This window comes from Phyllostomus discolor, chromosome 5, assembly GCF_004126475.2.
Source record: "Phyllostomus discolor isolate MPI-MPIP mPhyDis1 chromosome 5, mPhyDis1.pri.v3, whole genome shotgun sequence".
Lineage (NCBI taxonomy): Eukaryota > Metazoa > Chordata > Mammalia > Chiroptera > Phyllostomidae > Phyllostomus > Phyllostomus discolor.
In genome coordinates, this window is record NC_040907.2 from 35,575,294 (window position 1) to 35,598,421 (window position 23,128).

The 23,128-nt window shown below is 36.5% G+C and overlaps 1 protein-coding gene across 2 annotated transcripts in view; it reads right to left on the bottom strand.

The window, feature by feature from the left end:
* LOC114496088 (FAS-associated factor 1) overlaps positions 1–23,128 on the bottom strand; it is a 380,509-nt gene that overhangs the window by 65,419 nt on the left and 291,962 nt on the right. For both annotated transcript variants that reach the window (XM_028511353.2, XM_028511352.2), the window contains one exon: positions 13,604–13,758. In XM_028511353.2, coding sequence (XP_028367154.2) covers positions 13,604–13,758 — 155 coding nt within the window. The remainder of the gene's footprint in view (positions 1–13,603; positions 13,759–23,128) is intronic.

Consider the following 23,128-nt stretch of genomic DNA (forward strand, 5'->3'; position numbering starts at 1 on the left):
GACTACTGTGAATATATTAGCCAATCATGAAATAAATATAAAATTTGAAAGATAATAATTTCCTTACAAAAACAAAAATTGCATGTGATATCAATTCCATAAACTTTAAACATACTGTTAATCACGTCCGTCTTTTTTTTTTTTTTATCATCAGTCTTTTGTCCAAGTATATCTTTTCCTTTTGGCAGTAATCACTGTCCAGGTGGATACAATTTTTTAGCCTTCTACACTACAGTAATGAACCAGCATTTTAAATGGATGAATAATATAACTATACACTTAGAGCAAGATTTTCTTTTTAGTGTTTTTAATAATTAAAGAATGCTTAGATAAATATCCTGAATTATAACCTTAGGAAAAAAGTCTGTGAAGTGGAATTATAGGGTAAAAATTAGAGTCATTTAATTACTATCAATACATATTATCAATTGTTTTCTAGAAGGATGGCATAATGCCTCTCCATGCAAATGCAAATAATGTATGCACCTTAGAGAACACAGCCAAACTAAAGGCAAGTTTAAGAAAACACAGAATGAGACTTTGGGTAGATTTAATCTCAAAAGCATCTCTCAACTGTCTGAGGCTCGGACTTTCCAGTAACAGCAAACTGTGAAATTGTCTCAAGAGAGTAGTGGACAGAGTTTTAAAAAACCAAGTAACTTCTTAGTTTACCTCCTTATTGTCATCTATAAAGCACTCAAGTGGAAAGACTTTGAGGCACTGACAGTTTAATGACGGGTATAGCTAATTTACAGGGACTAGTTTATACTAATTTTGTGGAAGAACAATAATAAATAGATAATTGGCTGTCTTTTTCTCACCACTAGTAAGAATATAAATATTTATTTTAAATACTTAAAATATAAATCTTAGTTGGGATGGATAAGAGAAAACATCTAATCTAATCTCTTATCAAGTGCAGAAATTCCTTCTCTAGAAATGTAAAGAGAAGATTCATTTTCTAGGGGCTGTATAAGAGAGCACTTTCATGTTCAATGTCAGACAACATTTCTTCTGTGCTCTTTCACCAAATGATCAGTATTTTTGAGGGCTCACTAAATATATGACAAGATATGGTTTTTGTTCTTAAGACACTAAGGATATTTTGGGTTTGATAAATCAAGGATCCCCCAAATGGAACATATATGGTATATAACTGGGGCCTAGGTTTAGTGTTTCAGACTAAGTGCTGGAGGGAATCAGAGGAGAAAATGGGTACTTAGAAGTCAGGGAGGACTGTGTGTTCCAAGATAGAGCTATTATCAGGAGGAATCATCTCTGCATTCCTAGCACCTAGTGACTAACATATTTGTTGCATGAATGGGCCAACTCATGCTTCAGTAACCTTTATCTCCACTGTGACAATGTTAACCATACAACTTTTCCTTCTGTCTTCCAACTGCTGCTGAAGTAAGTTTAATTAAGATAGTTGGCATGAATTATCACAATCTCCCAGGCCTTTTACTGTGCTTCCACCTCCATAGGTCATTTGGACCTGCAAATTAAGCAGGTAATAGTCCACAAGTTCATGACTCTAAGCCTCCCTTTTAGTTTTTAGCATACTGCAGTTTTTACATAATTTCATCCTGTCATTACTGACTGACTGAACATGTGATTTAAAAGGGGTTTAAAATATCCAAATAGTAACATAATAAAGAAAGTAGGAAATATTGCAAGGAACATAATACTGTCAGGAAGAACAAAGACTTTGGAGTCAAACAAACCTGATTTTTCAACTGCTAGTTGTTCCTTTGGATAATTTAATTTTTCTGAGCTTTTTCATCTATAAAATGAAGATAATGATATCCATTTTTAGAATTAGACTGTAGGTTAATAAATATTACTTCTTTTCCTTCTCTTTTATGTGCTTTAGAGTCAAAATTGGTTTTCCTTTCTCAACTCCTGCCCCCAAATTAAGGATGTGGCAAAATGGTTCCTAAAATAAGTTATAATACCAATCTCACGCTCAACATCCCTAAACAAGGAGTTATACGCAGCACCATACTTGGCACTGTATTATATTATTGTATGATTTCTACATTTATATATCAGCATCATCATAAGATAAGATCATACCCTACTCTAGGACAGAGATTTGAAGTAAAGATATATACTTTTCATGTTGCTATGTTCTCTGATTTTTTTCCAGCTGCAAAATTTGGAGACAATGTGATTTTAATATTATATAAAAAATGTTCAGCATCATTTATTTCAGAGCTGGTCAGTTTCTCAAGAGAACCTTGACATTTCTTTATGTATTTGAAAAATAATTATCATCCTAATGGGAAAAAATATGGGAGGCCATTAGTAAAAATCTTATACACAGGAGGAAAATCTTTAAAAGATACATGACCAACAGCACAGAACATTTGCACTTTTAGGCACTCATCAAAGCTTTCAAGCAAGAATTAATTACAACCCAGCACTTGACAAAGGCTCACTCAAGACTACCAGTGTTTGACAGAGAGTTAAACGAATAGGTTGACTATGTAAGCTTTTCCTTTGAGCTCTATACCTGTTATGAGTTAAATCTTCAAAAAGGAACACTTAAGGACCATATTACCTAAGCTCTCTAAAGAATTACCATTACTGAAAAAAGACTTAGTACAAAGCCCTCTGCTTTTTACAGGGGATTGATAAAAGAAACAGCTGTTTAAAATGATCTGTTTTATGCAAAATAACAGTAGAAAAATAACTGTCTATTATATTATCTAATGACTCTCAAACAGAAAAACATATAATTCTTCCTTGAATTCAGTTACAGGAAATTAAAAAATTTTATTATTTTTAATTTTTCAATTACAGTTGACATATAATGATATAGCAGTTTCAGGTATACAACACAGTGATTAGACATTTATATAACTTATAAAGTGATCTCACTGATAAGTCTAGTGTCAAGAAATTGAGATTAGGCTTCCTTTAATCAGACAATGAGTACCGTAAATGATAAACTATAATCTCTAGGCTATAGTACCTGGCAAATAATAGAAACTTAAATATATATTAGATGAATAAACGAATAAATGAGGATATGCCTATTACATTTCCTTTTTTTTTTCCTTTAGCTCCAAGAACTATGGAGTTGTTTTCAGTGTTTATGTGCAAAATTTGAGTCAACCCAAGTGTTTAGAAATACTCATTATCTGACACTTTTAATTGGCTTTATCTGCTTTTATTTTTATTTTCCTGTTTTACATTGTATTTATTAATGTGTAGTTATTATGCCCATTTATAAAGTAGGAAAATAACGAATGCTAAGTGGAAAAACAGACAAAAATACCTAGGAGAGAAAATAAGGGGAGCACTATGGTACAATAAATACTTAACGGATACTTTACTGGATAAAGGATAGGTAATAGAACAAAGGGACTGCAATAGGTAGAATGAATAACAGAAATCAGTATTATCTGAGGAATCTGCATCCTTAAAGACAAGTTAATACCTTGATTTTCAAAAAGTAAAGACAAGTGGTGAACTTGATCTCAGTCCCTTAAAAAATCTAGAAAAGTCACTTCTAGGCTGAGAACTCCAGAGCATTTCACAAGCTTCAACTATCTGGAAATCAGTAAGGCATATGACAAGGTATCTAAAAGTCTTCTCCTTCAGGCCCTGGCTGGTGGGGTTCAGTGCCGGCCTGCGAATCAAAGGGCTGTGGGTTCAATTCCCAGTCAGGACACATTCCTGGGTTGTGGGACAGGTCTCCAGCAGGGGGCATGAGAGAGGCAACCACACATTGATGTTTCTCTCCCTCTTTTTCTTTCTCCCTTCCCCTCTCTAAAAAATAAAATAAATACACAATCTTTAAAAACAAAGTTTCTTTCAAGATAAGATTCAGAAATGTAGGCTAACTTAATTTAATTTAATTTTTGTATTCCCACCTGAGGGCACTTTTTCATTGCTTTTAGAGAGACAGGGAGAGAGGGAGTGGGAGAGGGAGAAGGAAGGAGGGAGGGGGAGGTGAGGAGAGAGAAAGAGTGATAACATCGATTGGTTACCCTCTTGTACATGCCCGGGCCAGGGATCAAACCCACAACCTGGGCATGTGCCTTAGCTGGGAATGGAAATCAAATCCGCAATCCCTTGGTGCACAGGAAGATGTTCTACCCAACTAAGACACATTGACCAGGGTATGTAGGCTAAGTTAGATAAATTCTTTGTCACCAGGAAATTGAACCTGTAGAGTGCTACCAAACTGACAGTGACCTCAAATAATGCATCACTTGGCTTTGTCCTATAAACATTTTCATAAATGTCTGAGACAAATAAATAAAAAATATACATAGTGACAGACTTTTGAAAAATCAATGATCCCATTCAATTCTAGCAACAACTCTGAGGAATGAGGTTTTTATAATCATTTTCCAAGACAGAAACTGCAGCTTAAGAGGGTTTCAGCAACTTGCCCAATGTCACTATGGAAGTCTAATAGTATTGCCAGAATTTCAATCCTAGTCTGACTAAATCCAAAATTCAATCACAATCTTAACCATTATGCTGTCATGCATTCTTGTAACATCCAATGAATAATTATTGAGATTGTAGTAAGAAATAAAAATGAAAAAGACTGATGTAATTCTTGCCCTTATGAAGCTTATATCCCAGTGGAAAAATCAGAAAAAAAAATTGTTTTTGAATAAGCAAAAGTAATAGCTTAATAAGAAAAGTTCTAGGAGAGTACTATGAAAGAGAATAATGGTGGAGGGGACTTCTCTAGAAAGGTTTATCAGGCTTTTATGAAAGGGAGACATTTCAATGGAGACTTGAAGAACAGAATATTAAGGTCATTTTTGTCCGATGACTTGTGTTTTCTCAGTGAGGGCAGGTGGGAAAGGGAATGGAATGGAACATGAAATGTTTCGTTTGTGAATGAGGAGTAGTATGGAATAAGACTTCTCACCTAGGGAAAGAGAATTAGCTAGAAAATCACACATAGGTTTGCTCAGCATTATTGTGTATTTGTTTAAAGTTTGTGTTTTTAAAAAAAAAATCAGTGTGATTTTTCTCCAGCAAGTTCAACTGCAATTACACAGGCATAATGAAGGCAAATAATTAGGTTTAATTTTAACATTTGGTGAATCCCATGTTTATTGTTTCCCTGAGCAAAAAGTCCATGCCTTATACTTTTCTTATATCCCCTTATAGGGCTTTGCAGCACAGTTACTCAGTATATTTTTGTTGTTGTTGAATAATCCAGCATGGCAAGGTCATGGGAAATGAAGCATTATGTAGCAGAAAAGCATAGGTAGCTTTGGGATTTACATCTGGTACAGCCATTTGCTTGACCTTAGGTAAGTTACAGAATGTCTCTGAGCCAAAGATAGTTTCTTCATATGTGAAACTGGACCTTTGTGATTTACCTTTCAGAATTGTGGTTAAATGAGGTAACATATAGAGTGAGGATTGAATGAGCTCACATATACAGTGTCTGGCACACTGTAGGTGCTTAATTAATGGTTCAGTTGTTATATGTGTTTTGTTTTTTTAAAAAGCAGTAGTGATAGTCTTGCTCTTGGCTATTGATACTCTCATAGAAACTCCTGTCACAAATGACATGAGCTTGGAGAACACTGCTAAGGGTAAAGAAGCTGCCTTTATTGGTGAAAGAGGCAGAAAATGATTCCTTAGCTAAGGAATGAACCTCACTAAGTTCACTCTGACTAAATCATCACAAACTGGTCAAGACAGAAACCAATGAAGTAACAAGAGAGATCTAGTGCATGAGAAAAATAAGGTTTGATAAAAACTTACAATGCTGTTCTTCTGAACTATCTTGTCAACAGTATCACCTTTGTACTGTTCTTTTCTAGCAAAGGTTTTCACATAGACTAAGGAAACATCGACTACTGTATCTGAGTTACATGTATATTTCCTGAATAGCATTAATTACATTAATGTTGAGGAAAAAACATATTTTCACAGAAATGATTGATTCTGACACAATGCATATACCATCAGGGCACTTATAATCACAGGACTAGGTAGTGTGGGAAGTATCCAAATCAGAGTAAAAAATGGCTTATAAGCTGGTAATTTAAAATTACTTCAAAGAACATTTTTAAAAGGATAATCTATTTTAAAAAGAGTAAAGAATGTATTATAAACATTTAGCCATCATCTGTACACAGATTGGCTTGCTCTCAATCATAAGAGGCCATCACCTCTTATCATTCCCCTCCTTCCCTTCCTCTCAGTACTATTAGGAAACTATTCACAAGTGCACCCTTGGACAATGCTGAGCAGTAATTATGACTTGCTGACAAAGAGATATGAACAATTACTGAGCCCACTTGAAACCCTACACTAATAAAGTCATTAGATGCTGCCCTTGCCATGATCCTTCTAAAAGCTTCTGAAGTTACAAGAACACACGGCATTGTTTGCAGGGACAATTGCTGCTGGCAGAACGCAAACCTTGAGTTAAACCATGCTGCAAATTGATCTTGACATTCTGTTAAGACTGCCACTAAAAATCAAAAGCAGAGGAGAAAAGGAGAAAATGAGTGGGTAGGATGTAATCATGGAACAGGAGGGGTTCCTCCTCACCTTCTCTCCTCCCTCTTCACAAAACAAACCAGGGAGAAAATGTCAACCTCTCCTGGTGTTTTGGAACCTTTATTTTAAAGCATTAATTAAGCCCTTGACCTGGGATGTTTAGGATGACAATACATTTCCTTTAAAAGTACTAGAAGGAAAACATAGCACAAAGGAATAAAGAAGTTTGGGGAAAATCATATGGAAGTCTGGCATGGAAGGCTCTCTGGAAGTCTTAGTTCCCCAACCACAACATGCCCATCTGTTTTCTTAGTGACTGCTGCAGATTCCATATCTGTTCCTAGGGTAGCAGCTGTAAATTAACCCTCCTTGTGTCTCCCATGCAGACCCCACGCCTGGGTGACATTTGCTGGATCAAATGGGAGTTTGGGGTTAGAGTAACATGGTCAGCTAGGCTTCAGCTAGGCATGAACTACTAACTAGTTTGGAATTAAGGGTAAACCACTTTGAATATGGCTAATTACTGACATGGAACAGGCAGATGAAGACAGCTACTAATAATAAAAACTCTAAGTCCATTAACTCTTGCCGAAGATTAAGTAATGCAGAAAACTACCACTGAATGTTAAGGCTAACAAGTACCTGTCAACACAGTAGCAGAAGTTCACAGTTACCTGAAATACTGCACCCAAGGGCATTAAGTTCAAGAGCTAATATTGACAGGCAGTAGAATTGTCTGTGAACACTGGTATTGTGTACGCAAAACTCAATACAATGCTATGTATGTTACATGCAAGCTGTGTAAATCAGGCATTGTCAGCAATTCCTTGTGAAGTTTGCAGCTACTCTGCACACTGCTTAGAAGTGGTGTGCAATGACTGAGTTAACACTGTAGCATGTACACTGATGTGCAAAACATTCTCACCTCAGGAATGTATTCACATATAAGCAACTCATTCTTCAGCACCCATAGCTAGCTAATTACCCAGTTGACATTATGCTAGTCATTTCAATGTTTAAGCTTTTTAGAACTAGATAATCTAAACAAGTATGTATATTGGATGGACTAATGGAGACATTTGCCTTGTGAGCACTTCTGGTGAGATCAAGGGATATCTATTAACTCACTGATTACAAGCGATACTGGGGGTTTACTGTGCTACTATGTTACGTGACTTCCTTGATGAAGTAACCTCAGAGAAGAACCTACAGCTTAACACTGAGGGCACTCATGTGCTAGTGGGGGGTCTAACAGAGGAAAGCAAATAAATGCTTTTTATTGTGCAGGTGTTTTATATAGTGCTATCTATATTTAATTCTGATGGTGCCCACATGGAACCTGCCTGGCTGCTGGGCATATCTCGCCATATAGCCAGCCCAGCACTCTGGTCCTATGAACATGTTTACTTAATCAGTGCCAGCACCACGGGGGAAGGCTCAGAGTACCATCACAGAATGACTCGATGTGAGAGGTCAGTTGTTTCAGGGGTCTCATAGAGACTTGATGAGTCTGGGCAAGAAACTCTGGAACCATTGGATGAACTCATCTAGGGGGGACTCAAGTCACTTTTCCAGATGGCCTGTGGGTACCCAACACAGGAGCAGAAGCCAAAATATTCTTGGGTGCTACAAGGCCAGTGGAAGTCATGGTACCCAGTATGGACATTTTTAATTCATTCTGCAAGGAGAGTGAGTTTTTGCTTAATTAGTCCTATTAATGACTATGGGGGAAATCATACAATTAGAAGGATACAACAGCATTTCCCATACTCTTTCCACTAGCTAATATGCCTATTAGAGATTATTTGTTTATTTATCAATACAATACCTACTTTTAAAAAAGCACTGTGTAACACATTGAGATTATAGGCATAGCTCTCTTGGGGAACTGGCAATCTAGAAGGGAGATAGAGGACAACCATACAGTGTAATGAGTACCATCAATACAGTTAGTATAGGGATACTATGGGAGCATGCAGAATGTGCATTCTAACTCAGAATGAGGCAAGAGAAGAGTGGAGAGAGGCAAGGTTTCCTAGAGGTGCTGTCTGTCCTGAATTTTAAGAAATTATTCTTTCATAGCCCAAGAATTCATGTACTATAAATATATTGTGATAAAAATATTTTTGTATTAGTTAAATCTATGATGGTTTTCTATATGACATAACCCAAGAGTATCTGATCTCTGCTCCATTGTTTGCCTGTAAGCATATACCAAAATTGGGTGGAATTATTAACCACTCAACTTCTTGAGATCTATCCACCCTGATTGGTTGACCCTAATCCTCAATCTGGTTCAAACCATTTAGGAATATATTAGCTGGCCAGATCTTTCTATCTTTTTTCTCTTGTCCATAGTTCTGTAAACCACTGGCCCTTCATTTCAGGTACCTAATGATGAGGTTAAAAATACCAATATCCTTTTGTAAGAATAACAAATATCTGCTACCCAATAAACTTGAAATGCTGCTAAAATAAAAATCTTTGAATAGAAAAAGTAAACTCCTAATTTCATCTTTTTGTGTCCTCTCTTTTAGGTCCTTTCCTGGCCCCTGGGTAGAGTAACTCACTATGAAGTTTCTTTATACTCTCAAAACACCTTGTACATACTTCATATTACTTATTAGCTCCCTGTCTCACCTACTAGAATGCAAGTGTTTTGAGCATTAGCACTGTATCTTTTTCAATTTTTTGTCATCACTGCATAGCACCATCCCTGGTTCATATTAAATATTCACTAAATGTTTATTCAATGAATAAATATGAAGTAAATACAAGGTCTGTCCAGAAAAAGTCCAGCCATTGTTAATATGAGAACAGCTTGTGCAACATTGATGGAACCTGGCAGCCAAGGAGAGTGGACTAGAATGCATGTGCCTGAACAATAACAACTTCACTATGCTAGTCAGTGGGGGCTGTAGACACCACTGACTGAGCATGTGTACTGTGTGGCTGTAGCATTCAAAATGACTATAGTGAGCAGAGCAATGAATCTGCATCAAATTTTGTGTTAAGCTTGAACATTCCTCCACAGAAACCATTTGGATGATTCAGAAGGCTGCAGCCATGGGCAACTGGTGATTTGCAGCTTCATCATGACAACGCACCTGCTCATGTATTACATCTCGTGTGGAGTTCTTTGCAAAACTTCAAATCACCCAGGTGACTCAGCCCCACTACAGCCCAGATTTGGTGCCCTGTGACTTCTGGCTTTTCCTAAAACTAAAATCACCTTTGAAAGGGAAGAGATTTCAGACCATGGATGAGATTCAGGAAAATACAACAGGGCAGCTGACAGCAACTAGGAGAACTGTGTAAGCTCCTAAGGTACATACTTTGAAGGGGACTAAGGTGTCATTGTCCTTGTGTACAATGTTTCTTGTATCTTCTTCAATAAATGTCTCTATTTTTCATATTACATGGCTGGATACCTTCTGGACAGACCTTTCTTAAGATATATTTTAGCCACTTCCAGAAGTGATTTGTAGGATCACCTTATTTATTATCATATTAGTTATCTGTTTTTAGCTCTTTCATCTCTTTTGTTTACAGGAATATTTCACTGTTTCTATCAGTATCATAGTTGAAACGGATATTCAGAAAAATTATATCCTCTAGCACCTCTTAAGACTAGCAAGGACATTCTGCTTACTGCTTTTAGAAACAATGGCCCTGAAATCCAACTAGACATGGCAGCCAACAAGACTGTTCAGAGTCTTCCAAGAAAGAAACGTCCATTTTGATACACAATACTTAAATTATAAACACTGTTCTTAGGTAGACTTGGATCCAACAAATTCATTTGCCAAATGCTAATTAAGTTTCTTTCTCCTAAAATTTTGCACAGTTCCTTATTTAATGAGACAAACAAAATGAGTAAGCCCCTCTTGAAGATCACGATTTAGTGAGCCCGTGCCCTGCAACAATCATTACAGTTAACATTTAATGTCATAGTTCACATTTGGAATATTCCAAGATCAACTCAGAAATTATTCTAATCCACTTCATACAGATACAGATTGTTTAACTTAAGTATTTAACTTAGAAAAGAAGTTATTAGAATCATTTTAGAGGTTGGGAAACCCATAATCATCAAATTCACAGGGGTATATAACAGTGATAGTCTATAGAAATCTGTTTCGTTTTTACTCTAGTTTATTAGTGAAATGAGGAAATTTAATATAACAGCAATTGACATTCTAGTAACCCTATCAGAGCATTCACTTAATTCAATATCCTTCACTTATATTCTACATACATGAGAGAGTCACAGTAAATTCTGGAGAACTAATGCCTCTGCAGGCTTAATCAGAGTATTGCTTAAGCAAAAGTAAATTTGTTTGGCAAGGCCCTCTCCATTTTGGGCATCAATTTCCCCTGGCTATTGTATCAGGGGTAGTCCCAGAAAACCATTAGGAAAGCCTCCAGACTAAACAGCTTACAGGTTCAGCATTCTCTAAATTTATATGATTAGCCTCAACCAGAATAGCCACATACGAGACCAGATAAGCTACCCACCAGGAATTTATTTCCACACTTTTACTTGTCATAAACAAACAAACAAACAAAAAATAAACCCACGGCAAACAATCTTATTTGTGATGGTGAGCAATCTCTTCTATATTTCCACATATTAATCTGTCCCATTTTAACTTTGGTAATAGGCAAATGATAGCATAACAACTTTTGATATATAGAACACTGATCAATAAATATTAGCACAACAGTCTTCTACTGAATTAAAAATATGAGGTTTTGTTACTCAGTGCTAATAGCATCAAATGGTGTCATCAGTTTTCATCACAAACACCTTTGGGTAAATGTGGTGATAAAAAGCCAAGAAAGACCACAGAGATGTAACTCAATTAGACAATTTCATTTAGATGAATCTATGATAGGTGGTAAGAAACTCGTGGTTAAAAAGTAAACCCTTTCTTGGGGCTCTGCATCAGCCTGGTTAATGAATTTTCTTACAGTTTTATATGCCTAAAAGAAATTCACTTTTACTCTCTTTTAGGAATATGCCATTCCAATGAATTTTCATCTTAATGTTTGTAACACGTGTATTTTCCCATTTGCCTTAACAGTAATAACGAGAAGCTGCACATGGAAAGGAGCTACATAATTTTGTTACTTTGTAGAGAGAAATGTAATAACTTACTAGTTTTTACTTTGTAATACGGACAGAACTTGATTTTGAATAAGGATGCCCAGTATTTTAAGGATGCCCAGAAATAGTTATATTGTTCTGTTTATTAAATTGAATTCCTTGATATTTCTATTTTCAGTCTTTAATATCATTTCTTTTTATTCTCATGACAGTAACTTAATAACGGGATGCCACATTTTTTAAAACGTAGATCGAAATAGCCTATCATACTTCACAGTCAGTCCTGCAATTCATTGAGAAATAAGCACTAAAGCCTTAAACAAGGCCTTTATTTTGTGTTTTAAAAAAGTGTCATAAGGAGTTAATAGGACACAGCTGTACTGGCTCTTTCTAATAAGCAGCTTCTGTCGCTTTGGTCACCACAGGTGTCTCTGTAACCTGCAAACTCTTATTACTAGTGTATCAAAGTTGTGCTACTTAACAGACTTCTTTAGTAAAACATAACAAAGCAATTACATGGCTGTTGATTGCCAGTCATAAAAAAAACCCCTCAAACACTGTTTTTCAAAAGAAACTACACTGCAATTTTTTGTCATTGTAAAATAAAAGGAACTAAGGAATTAAATGGAGGATAGAACAAAATAACAGCAGGTAGCCTGCTGAACTTAGCCACTACAGATGGTTTAGAAATAGTGTTTCCTTCTCCATCAAGTTGTGGATAAAAGGAAAGGAGGAGATTCCTTACTGCCAGTGAATGTGAAAGATTTAGCCAAGTCTCCAGTCCATGTATTTTGCCTCATGAAAGACCTTAGATACTGCATTTTTATCTGTTTTTGGCACTGCTTTTCATCACCTTTAACTGAGTGTGAATAATAGCCTGATTTAATTTAAACAAATACAGGTGCTAAAGGTTGTTTATGTATAACAGGGGACATTTCCAAGGCAGAACGAAGTCATCCTATGAAATTTCCTAAGCATTTGCTTAAAGAAATGAAGTGTTAGATGAAGGAATTGCTTCAACATTCTTTTGCTTCACAATTTAAGGAAAGAATTGTCTTTCTTTGCATATTTAGTTTACATAAAACAAAGTCTGAATGATGAGCAAAACTTCAGTGTGCCACAAAATAAAAAGACAAGTCAGATGATTCCATTTCTAACTGTCCTATAATTGTTTAAATTAGGTAACTATAGCAGACTTGCCTTAAAATGAATTAATTTAATCTCCTTGTTCATGAACCAGCAGACTATGGTTATGATTGTGTTAACACACCCTAAGTAGTATCACGGGATGTTATGGGCACATGTGTAATTAAATATGATGAAATATATTTCAGATAGGAAATGCAAATAGGCAAAATATGAAGAATTACTCACCACTTACAGATATTATGATTAACAAACTAAGTAAATTTACCCTGACAGCTAGAAAAGGGTTTTTTTCTATTGAGAATATGGATGTGTGCAAAAGAATGTGTGCAATAAAGCGATTACATCAATTAGCATATGCTAGAGTTACGCTATTACCAACTCCACTGCCCTGGTCCAGAATGTCCTGCCTTCTTCACTGGAATTATTAAAAAAATAAACTTACTAGTAGGATTATATGTTAGACTGGCCTTGCCTTTTCTAAACATTATTTAAAAACAGACTTTTCTCTAAATGTTTAATAACATATTACAACACTAGGACATATAGTACAAAGAAATGTACTATGTCTCTTTTATTGCACAAAGATAAGAACAATGTATTTTGGTTTTGGTTTTCTATTTATTCTTGAATTTAAGAAATCTTTGCAAGTTAAGGAATTTACACATGTGTTAGTGTGAACTAACTGCATATGTTAGCTACAACAAACAGCTTATGTCTAATTAAATATAATGGTAGAGAATTTAATGCCGAGGATGAAAATGCTTATGATGATAAAAAATCAAGTACAGTGATGACTTAAAAATAAAAAAGGCAAGAAGAAGCCCAACCATAACTTGTAAAGAATATTACCTTGCTCTATTGGCATCCTTTGTCAGATCCCAAGCCCAGGTTATAAAATTTTGGCTCAGATATGAGACAACAGATTCAGCACATAACATTTGTGAGCAGAACACGTTGGTTAATACACTTTCATCATGGTGGAGGTAGATAGCAAGAAGCTTTCTCTGAAAAAAGAAAAAAAAACCTGATGAGTTAAAATATCCACTAATGTAAGATTTCTTGAATGTTAAAGGGCATAAGCAATCAATATTAGCAGCAAAGACAAAATTGAATTCTATTCCCTAAAAGAGTACCCAACACTGGGAGTTCCTAAAGCATTTAGTAATATGGATAAATTTGCTTCCTTATACTTTAAAGAGGCTAGGACGGTTCTGTTCCATTTTACAGACTTGTCACAGAGTCCTGTTAACATGTGCAAGCCTATCTCAAGCAGAAATTGCAAAAGAATTATGTTTTCTTAAAATAAAATGGGTTTACCATTCTCCATATTTAATACATACTTTATAAGTAAAGGAAAAATTCATTTTGAACTATTAACTCTGTCTTACATATTTTCAATGTTTTTAATCTGAACACAGAATAGTCTCTTTTACTTGAAAGGAAAAAATCTGAAATGAAGTTCTTGTTTTATTCCTATAGGTAATTTCAAAGCCCTTAATGTGTTCCCATTTTGAAGTCCTTATTTAAGACCATGTAACATCTAATTGCCCCTTGAAAGGGTAGAAAAATGTTCACTTCACATGAATTCTTTCTAGTTTATATTTCAGAAAATGTCCTATTAGTTTTCTCATATGGAAAATTACTCTTTCCCTTTTGCCTGATAAAACTTGCTTTCAAGAAATGACATTTGTTTTTTTTAAAAGAAGTGTCTTATCATAGGTGGACATTCAATAAAATAACTGAAATTAAAAACTAAACCGAACAACATAAATTGCAACAATCAATCAGCCTTAAAAACAACAACGATTAAAGAGCCTAAATTGTTGTTAACTAATTTCTGATGCTACCTTGTAGAAGAGCTGAATTTAAGAACAGTTACTAGGAAATAAAAAGATAAACTTTTATGGTAAAGATAATGTATAAACCAATCTGAAATTCTAGCAAAGGAAAATTTCAAAAAAGCTCAGGGTTTTTCTCTTCATATTGAATAAGGATGTGATGATAATGAAAAAAAAACTTTGTGAGATACTAAACAAGAGAACATTTATAGAAAAATATAAGGCTCAAGTTGATGAAAGGTTAATTAAGTCTGATGAACATATCTGATGGAATTACCTGATAAATAATGCAAATTATAATGAAAAAAGAAATCATTAAACTATTTTCTCCAAAGGTAATCTTTGTACTAGATGAAAGTAGCCACATAGGTAGTTAAGATTCCATAAGCATCTACTATGAAGAGGAGGCAGCTAGTTACACACTCATTACCAACTTTAGTCCCCAGAATAAACCTGTAAAATGCTATTCTTAACTTTATTAGCATATGAGAAAATTTAGGCCTGGAGAGCTGACTTGCCTCAAATTCCACAACTTGTTAAGTAAGCAGTACATCTGGGATTAAAACCTAGCGTTCTTTCTTTAATAAAAACACTAACACTACAGGCAAGGCTTAAAAGTGCTTATTCAATATGAAGATGCCAGACTGGCCACTGGTTATACATCAGTGCTCCTGGGGCCTCAGAGACAGCATGTAACAGGCATTAGTACAGGATTTCTAAGTATAAGTAGCTCAGCTACTCCAACAGTTTCTGCTTCTATGTTTCAGGTCATTTATTCATTCATTCAACAAGCATTTGTTGAAATACTCTTTTTGTCATGCCCAGCAGGAAGCAGCGGTGATAAAAATGGTGAGTAAGAAAGACTCAGGGTTCTTCATCTATGTGGAAATCTGCAGGTAACAGTGGCTGGCTTTTTAGGAAGTTTGTAATCAGATACATTACTGGAGAGATACTTATCTGATAAATTCCTACTCATCCTTTAAGGCTCAAAGCAAAAGCCTCTGTGAAACCTTCCCTGATTCCTTTAGGCAGAGTTAAGAGCTTCCTTTTCTGGGCCTCTATCTTCCCATTAGTATTATAATTGTTTACCAATATTCCCTCTAGACAAAGTCTCTCAAGTGCAAGGTTTGGGTCCCATCTCTTTCAGTCTTCTTTGCATCCTTAAGCTAGCATAGATCTCAGTATGTCTGATGAAAGAAACTTGAATGCTGATTTCAACCACAGCACCCCACCCCCCGCGCAGCAAAAAAAAGCTACCAAATGGCAGCAGCAATACCAAATCACTTTTAGTAAACGAATCTAGAAGTCTGCTGCTTTAGGGAAAGGAACGTGAACCTGGCAGCACAAACAAACTCAGAGATCCTCTTCTTAGGAGCTCACTAGCTGAATAGACAGAGGGATGTCAACCTCTAATTCTGCTTGATCGTATCTCAGCAACTACATTTAATGAGACACTGGGAACAAGAGAGCAGTCCACTTGAAATCAGCATGTTTCTAACCAAACAATGGCAATGGTTAAATCTTTAAAATGCCTATTTCTCTAAAGAACACTGAAATGGAACATTTAGACTATGGGAAAGAGATTAGTGATTACATTGCTATCTCGCTGATTTAATTTAAATGCTCTTCCAAACCAAACACACATGTGCTGAAGAGGCTACCAAGAAACCCAACATGCAGAGTTCCCTATAAGTGCAGTCGACAGTGTTGACTGAAACTAAACTTGGAAATCCAGGGCACTAATGCACAATATCAAGCAATAAAACAGCATCTCTTTGGCAATATTTAATTTAAAAAAAGAAGAAAGAGGCAGGCGAAGATCAGGCACTGTCTGTTTTGGAGGATCAACCATTCTGCATTTCAAAGCATTGGTCCCTGCAATATCCAGGTTACTGTGCTAGAATCTCTACTATTATATCGCAGTTGTGAGAGGGAGGGCAAAGATGTGTTTACTCAGTGATTAGGCCCTTAGAATAAGCCTCTAGCTCCTAGAGAGACAGCTCACCACTTATTCATTTGGGCCAATTCACAAAGCCTAGGAAGATTAAACATCCATGCTGAGAAGACAAGCGAATGCAGACGGTGAAAAAGAAATAAAAATTCTTTAAAAACTCTGAGATGACTTCATTATTTTTCCACAAGGAAACTTTAGGAAAGTGTTTAGTTAGAGAAAAACCCACATTGACCTCTCTCTAAACCCTTAATCTTTCCTTTGTGGTGGCATTGCTTTGTGGTAAGCTACTGGCTCGCCTCGCTCCTCTTTTCACTGGAAGCTGAGAGAAAAAAGGCTCTGGAGAAACAGTTTTCGTTCCAGGGACACAAACCCCTGACACTGTTAAACATGAGATGCCAGGAAAACACACTTAAAAAAATCTCATTTTAAGCTCAAAACTGTGAGAAAAGAGATGATAAAAAGAGTAACAGAAGAGGATCTTCAGGCTGGGGGTATTCCCATAGTAGCTTTAAACAAGGGAGATGGAATACTCTTAGAATAATCTTTTCTCTCTAATGTACTATGCTTTCAACACAATTTCTTTTCTATTATTATGACTGTAATAATAAGCAAAATATAAAGACTTTTAATAATATGCAAATGCTACTAAATTCAGGCTACATAAATTTCATTAAATTATAGGCACAGCTAAATGAACCCCCAGACTCAGATTTCTGATAATTTTTATTTAGCTCAATTAAACACAGGCCAAAACAGTGAAAACTAAGTTCAGCATATCAGAAAACTATTTTTGTTAAGAAAGGGCATTTAGTACATAGACAAAGCACAAGAAAATGTTTTGTTTTCCATTACTATTACCATTTTCCCTTTGGCCCATTAATAATTTAGTTCAATAACATTTACAGAGTATCTACGTGTTAGATATTGAGAATATAAAGATGAATAAAGCAAAATTTCCTGCCCTCAAAGAGTTGGAGGAAGAGCGGTATATGAGGAAGCAAAGATTTCATTCCAGTGCCACATAAGACTGGGGAATTAAAAAACTACTTTATTTGTCCTTTGTAATTGGCAGAGAGAGGGCAGTAAGTCTGGTAGATGACAAAGGCAAGCTGCCCAACTACACTCTACTCAGACTCTCTCTTTATGATCTAAAGTTTTGGCAACACAGTGTAAAGGAAAGTCTGCTAGTTTTAAATAAAGAAAGCTCTGTGCTAAACCCAGTTTTGCCATATTGAAATTTCTCCAAGTACCTCAACACGTCCTCTGCAGCTGTTTTATTTATTGCTTTAAATCTAGGCTCTGATTAGGATCATTCCAGTATACTCAATGCCCACTTCCATAATCCTGTTCCTAGACCTATGAATGTTCATAGGTCTAGCCCAGCATGAAATGGTGACTCAAGTCAACAGAGGCAGGGCAACATGAAGCCACACCGTATGGGTTTAAATTTCTGCTTTGCCACCTCCCACCAGCGGTGTGACCTTGGGAAAGACACTTCACTTTTCTGTACCTTGGGTGCCATATAGCTGTGGAGGTCAGAAGTCCAGTGCTTTGTTTAGATGGGATTGGTGATATGAATGAATGATGTAATAGGGGAGGTCCTGGGGTCTAGGCATGAATACCAGATTGGCTGCTTCTTTACAAAGGTGATACTTGAGCTAAATTTTAAAAGCAGGCCATATTAACTAACTTCTCTGTGATTTGAGCTTAATTTTAAATATAGGTTATCCTGAGAGAAAAAAAAAAGAGTGAAAAAGAGAAAAAGCAAAAAAGAAAAGTTTGGGAAAAGCCCAGTGATGTCAATGGCCTAATGTGTTCAAAGAATTCAAAGTTTAGTAATTTTTGAAGAGAGAAGAACCAGAGTGCAGGTTGATTTGTGGAGACAGTCATGACATTTTGCCTTTTTTGGCTCCCAAAGCTGAGTACAGGGACCAACAGGCAGCAACAAATTAGAGAGGTTCCAAAAGGAAACAGCTATTGAAGGTGAGATGCCAGGATGGTGTCTTTTCCCTCTCACTTCCTGAAGCAGATGTTGGGGGAGCACTCTGAAACCACGAGGACACCGATGTATTTGAGTCTCACATTAGAACTTCCAAATGGAAGTCATAGGTTAAGGAAAAACAAAAAGCCTAAAGTACAATCAAACTCTCTTCACAAAATAAACTGACATTGGGTATAAAGCTTTATGACTTTTCATTATTTAGACTGTAATACTTGGGTCATGAAATATCTTTGAGGAAGGACAACATGTGAGTGAAGTTTTTATGAATAAGGAAATCAGAAGCTCAAGTGGTTGGCTCCTATGGCAAACTGCAGAAAGGCAGCCAGCCTCTTTGGGGAGTCTGGAAGAGGGATTATGGAGGCAAGAAAGTGGGCAGTTTCAGGCCGGACCCAAGATCTCATTTCATTGGTTTTCCAGGTGAACACTTAGGAGCAGTAACAAAGACTGGAAAGGCAGCCACATAAAAGAGCAGGCTGGATTTTTCTGAGCCTCTACTCTTCTCTCCTGAGATGACTAACTACCCTTCGGGTAACCACAGGTGTGCTAAACAGGCAGAACGACATGAGTATGAATGCGAAGTACTCACTTTGAAAGACAGTGGTCAATAAACATGCTCCCTCCCACTTCTAGGCCACTGAGGGAGAGAAAAAGAACCTGTAGCCTACCTCTCTCATCCGTTTCCATGTTCGAGGGTATGGGGGAGCCACAGCAATGAAGAACTGAAGATAAACTAACAGTAATTTTTCATTAAAAATGTGTTGATAATAACGCATTCTTCTTGTAAATCAGGAATTCCTAAGATTTGTGGGTGCATCTGTTCAGTAACTTTCTAGTACTGTCAGGTATTGTCTGACAGATTTCAAAGCAGAATGTTGTGAATGATAAAAACAAGCTATACTGAGTTTAAACATATAGAATTGTAGTAATTCATAACCACTCATTTAATAGTGTTAGGTAGGATAGTTAGTAAACTAATGCAGGGAGGAGGAGGGAGACATGTCTCACCTGTTGACTCACTGGTCCTGAGACCGGTAGGATAAGATTGCCAGGCATTCCCCGAACATCACAAGCAAAGATAGCACAAGAGGAAGGGAGTTCTTGAGATTCTGTGCTGGGAAAGGGAGCCTCTGTAGCAAGTTCATTAACTAAAACAAAAGAGCCTTTACTAGGTGAGAAAGAAAGCCTTTGTAGCTGTACATTATTGCCAAGGTTTAGAAGAGGGAGAAGGAGGGGTGCCTAGAAGGTAGCTAAGGCATATAACCCCTAAACTCCAAGAGTCAGTGCGCTCAGATCAGCTGAGTGCCCACTTGTAGCCTTGGCTCAAGTGTATAGAGCAAACTTACTAGCAAACTTACTAACAGCTTTATTTCCTCTACATGTGGCACATTCAGACCAGCCAGGTACCTGCTTGTAGCTTTGTGCTCGTATGTGTTTCATAAATAAAATTTCTATTTCATTTCCACTATACGGGTAGTCTCTCACTTGAATTCATTTCTTGTGAGCAAGAACTGAGGAACAAGTTTGGTGGGGACAGGGCAAGGCAGGGCACTGGCTTGGGTCTCTCCCAGGTAACAATAAGAGTGGCAGAACATGCTGATAGTCCCTAGATATTTTCCATTTCCTCCTTAAAGAGAACATCTCTTATTTTTTTAAATTAGATTAATGGCTGACTGAAAAAAAACAATACATTTCTCAGCCTGCCTTCTGAACAAGGGTGGCTATGTAACTAAGTTCTGGCCAATATAAGCAGCAGTGTTAGACTGAGCTCTAGCAGTCATGCTGAATTGTGATATAATCTGAGTGGTACCACACAGTGGAGCAACATAACAGAAGGAACCTGAGTTTCTGATTCTGCGATGTGTTGTCATACTAGCCCTGGCCAGACTACCTGTGGACTTCCTAAGGAAGAGAGAGAAATTAACTTCTATTTTGTTTAAGCTATTATTATTTTTTTGTTACAAGCAACCAGACCCGACCCAAACTCTTATAATGCGTTAACTATAAGAAAGCTCTAGTCATACATAAAAAATGATAGTCATTAACCCATAAGATCTGAAGGTATACATTTATGGATTTGTTCTGGGCCCAACAGACTCTTGTAGCCTTCAACAGGCCCTGAATTATATTTTAAGGCATTATAGCTGCCACTGGCCTTAGGCAATGACCTGGTTCATCATTTAGAAAGCTCCAACTTATATACCTGTTAGTAAGAAGAGATGAAGAAACCCTATTCTCAGAAGGCCAATCAGAGACCATGACTGGAAGAAGACAACAGAAGACACGGAGTCTACTTGGTGTGCATCTACTTTAGTCTTCATACAAAGATCAGGGAGAGCCTTCACTGCTAACATGTGGGCTGGCACACTGACTATCCATATCCAGAGAGAAGAGCCAACTGGGAACTGTAATGGTGTAACAGCCAAGTGTACATCTACCTGAAATGTCATGTGTGCCATATATACATATTTAAAACCCAATAGGATGGTTGAAGTCATACTAATTGATTGCTTCAGGTATGTACCTGTCTACACATACATAATTTTTACAGCACAAAAGAAGACATGCTATACACACTATCATGCATCTCACTTTTTTCACTTAACAATGTATCTTGAACACCATTCCACATCAACATATATGTAGCTTCATTATTTTAATGCTCTCATAGTATTCCACTGAATAAATAACACTTAAGTTACTTCCAAATTTTTTACTATTATAATAATGCTACAGTAAATGTCCCTGTATTTATATAATTTCTCATATGCTTAAATATATATGCAGAAAAAATATTTGCTATTATAAGTGAAAATGATATATCAATGTAGTTTTAATCTGTATCTTATATCATGGAAGATATGAAATATCTTTTCATATTTATGAGTTGTTTCACTTCCCTTTCTGTGAAATACCTGCTTACCTATACTAGGTTGCTGTCTTTTTCTTACTGATTTTTGGAGTTCTTCATAAATGTATATGAACAAGAAGTTAAGTGTGCAATATCTTTAATAAAGATACTATGTACTATTTAACATCAAAAACACTTTCATTTTCTTAACATACTTATTTATCAAGGACTGTAAATGACAAGGCAAATATAAGAGCAACAGATTCTACTGAAATGCTTTACAGAGGAAAGAAAGGCCAGAACACATTAGTTTTGGCCTATGACAAAAGCAGTACTATGCTTTTCTGTTTCCTTAGGCATTCCAAGGGGTGTGGGAGAAACAGGATACTAGAAGATACATATGTATAAAAAGATAACACAAAAACAAACAGGCTGTGATATTTAGGAGCTAAAAAGTTTATAAATTGCATTGTGCTATTACTGCACTATGATCTTTTAATCGCTGCCTGATACTCCAAAACTTTCATGTACAAATATACACAGTTGCTCAGTCTCACTGTCACCAACTTCTCCCTTTTAATCCATCCTACCAAACTGCTACATGTTATTTATTCCTACATAGTCATGTACTGCTTAATAATAGGAATGTGTTCTGAGAAATGTATCAATAAGTGACTTCATCATTGTGAGAACATCAAGAGTGCACTTACTCAAACCTAGATAGTATAGCCTAGTACATACCTGGGGTGTATGGCACACCACAGCTGTACAATACATGTATTTTGTTATTGACAGGAATGTTGTTATTCTGGCAGACAGCTGTAGTACAGTGTGTGCCAAAGAGTGTTACCCTGTCAGTGTTACCCTGACAGTGTTACCCTCTTCTTCAAAAACTTTCAAAAGCTAACTACTGCCTAAAAACAACAAGTCTTTAGCTGGCACTCAGGCATTTCCATGTTGAAACCCCACTGTATTCCTCTATTTTAGCCCTATCTCCTACTGTCCCCTTCCATGTACCATATACTCATGTACCAATTAAACAGGCCTAGTGATCTCAACATGTGTATCTGAATAACTTTTTTTAAAATATATTTTATTGATTATGCCATTACAGTTGTCCCATTTTCCCTTCACTCCCTTCCACCCTGAACATCCTCTCCCACCCACATTCCCCCCCTTTAGTTCATGTCCATGTGTCGTAAGTTTAGTTTCTACATTTCCCATACTATTCTTGCCCTCCCTCTATCTATTTTCACCTACCATCTATGCTACTTATTCTCTGTACCTTTCCCCCTCTCCCCTCCTCCCAACCTCCTGTTGCTAACTCTCCATGTGATTCCCATTTCTGTGATTCTATTCCTGTTCTAGTTGTTTGCTTAGCTTGTTTTTGTTTTGGGTGTGGTTGTTAATAATTGTGAGTTTGCTGTCATTTTACTGTGCATGTTTTTTATCTTTTTCTTAGATAAGTCCCTTTAACATTTTACATAATAAGGGCTTGGTGATGATGAACTCCTTTAACTTGACCTTATCTGAGAAGCACTTTATCTGTCCTTCCTTTCTAAATGAGAGCTTTGCTGGATAGAGCAATTTTGGATGTAGGTCCTTGCCTTTCATGACTTGGAATACTTCTTTCCAGCCCCTTCTTGCCTGTAAGGTCTCTTTTGAGAAATCAGCTGACAGTCTTATGGGCACTCCTTTGTAGGTAACTCTCTCCTTTTGTCTTGCTGCTTTT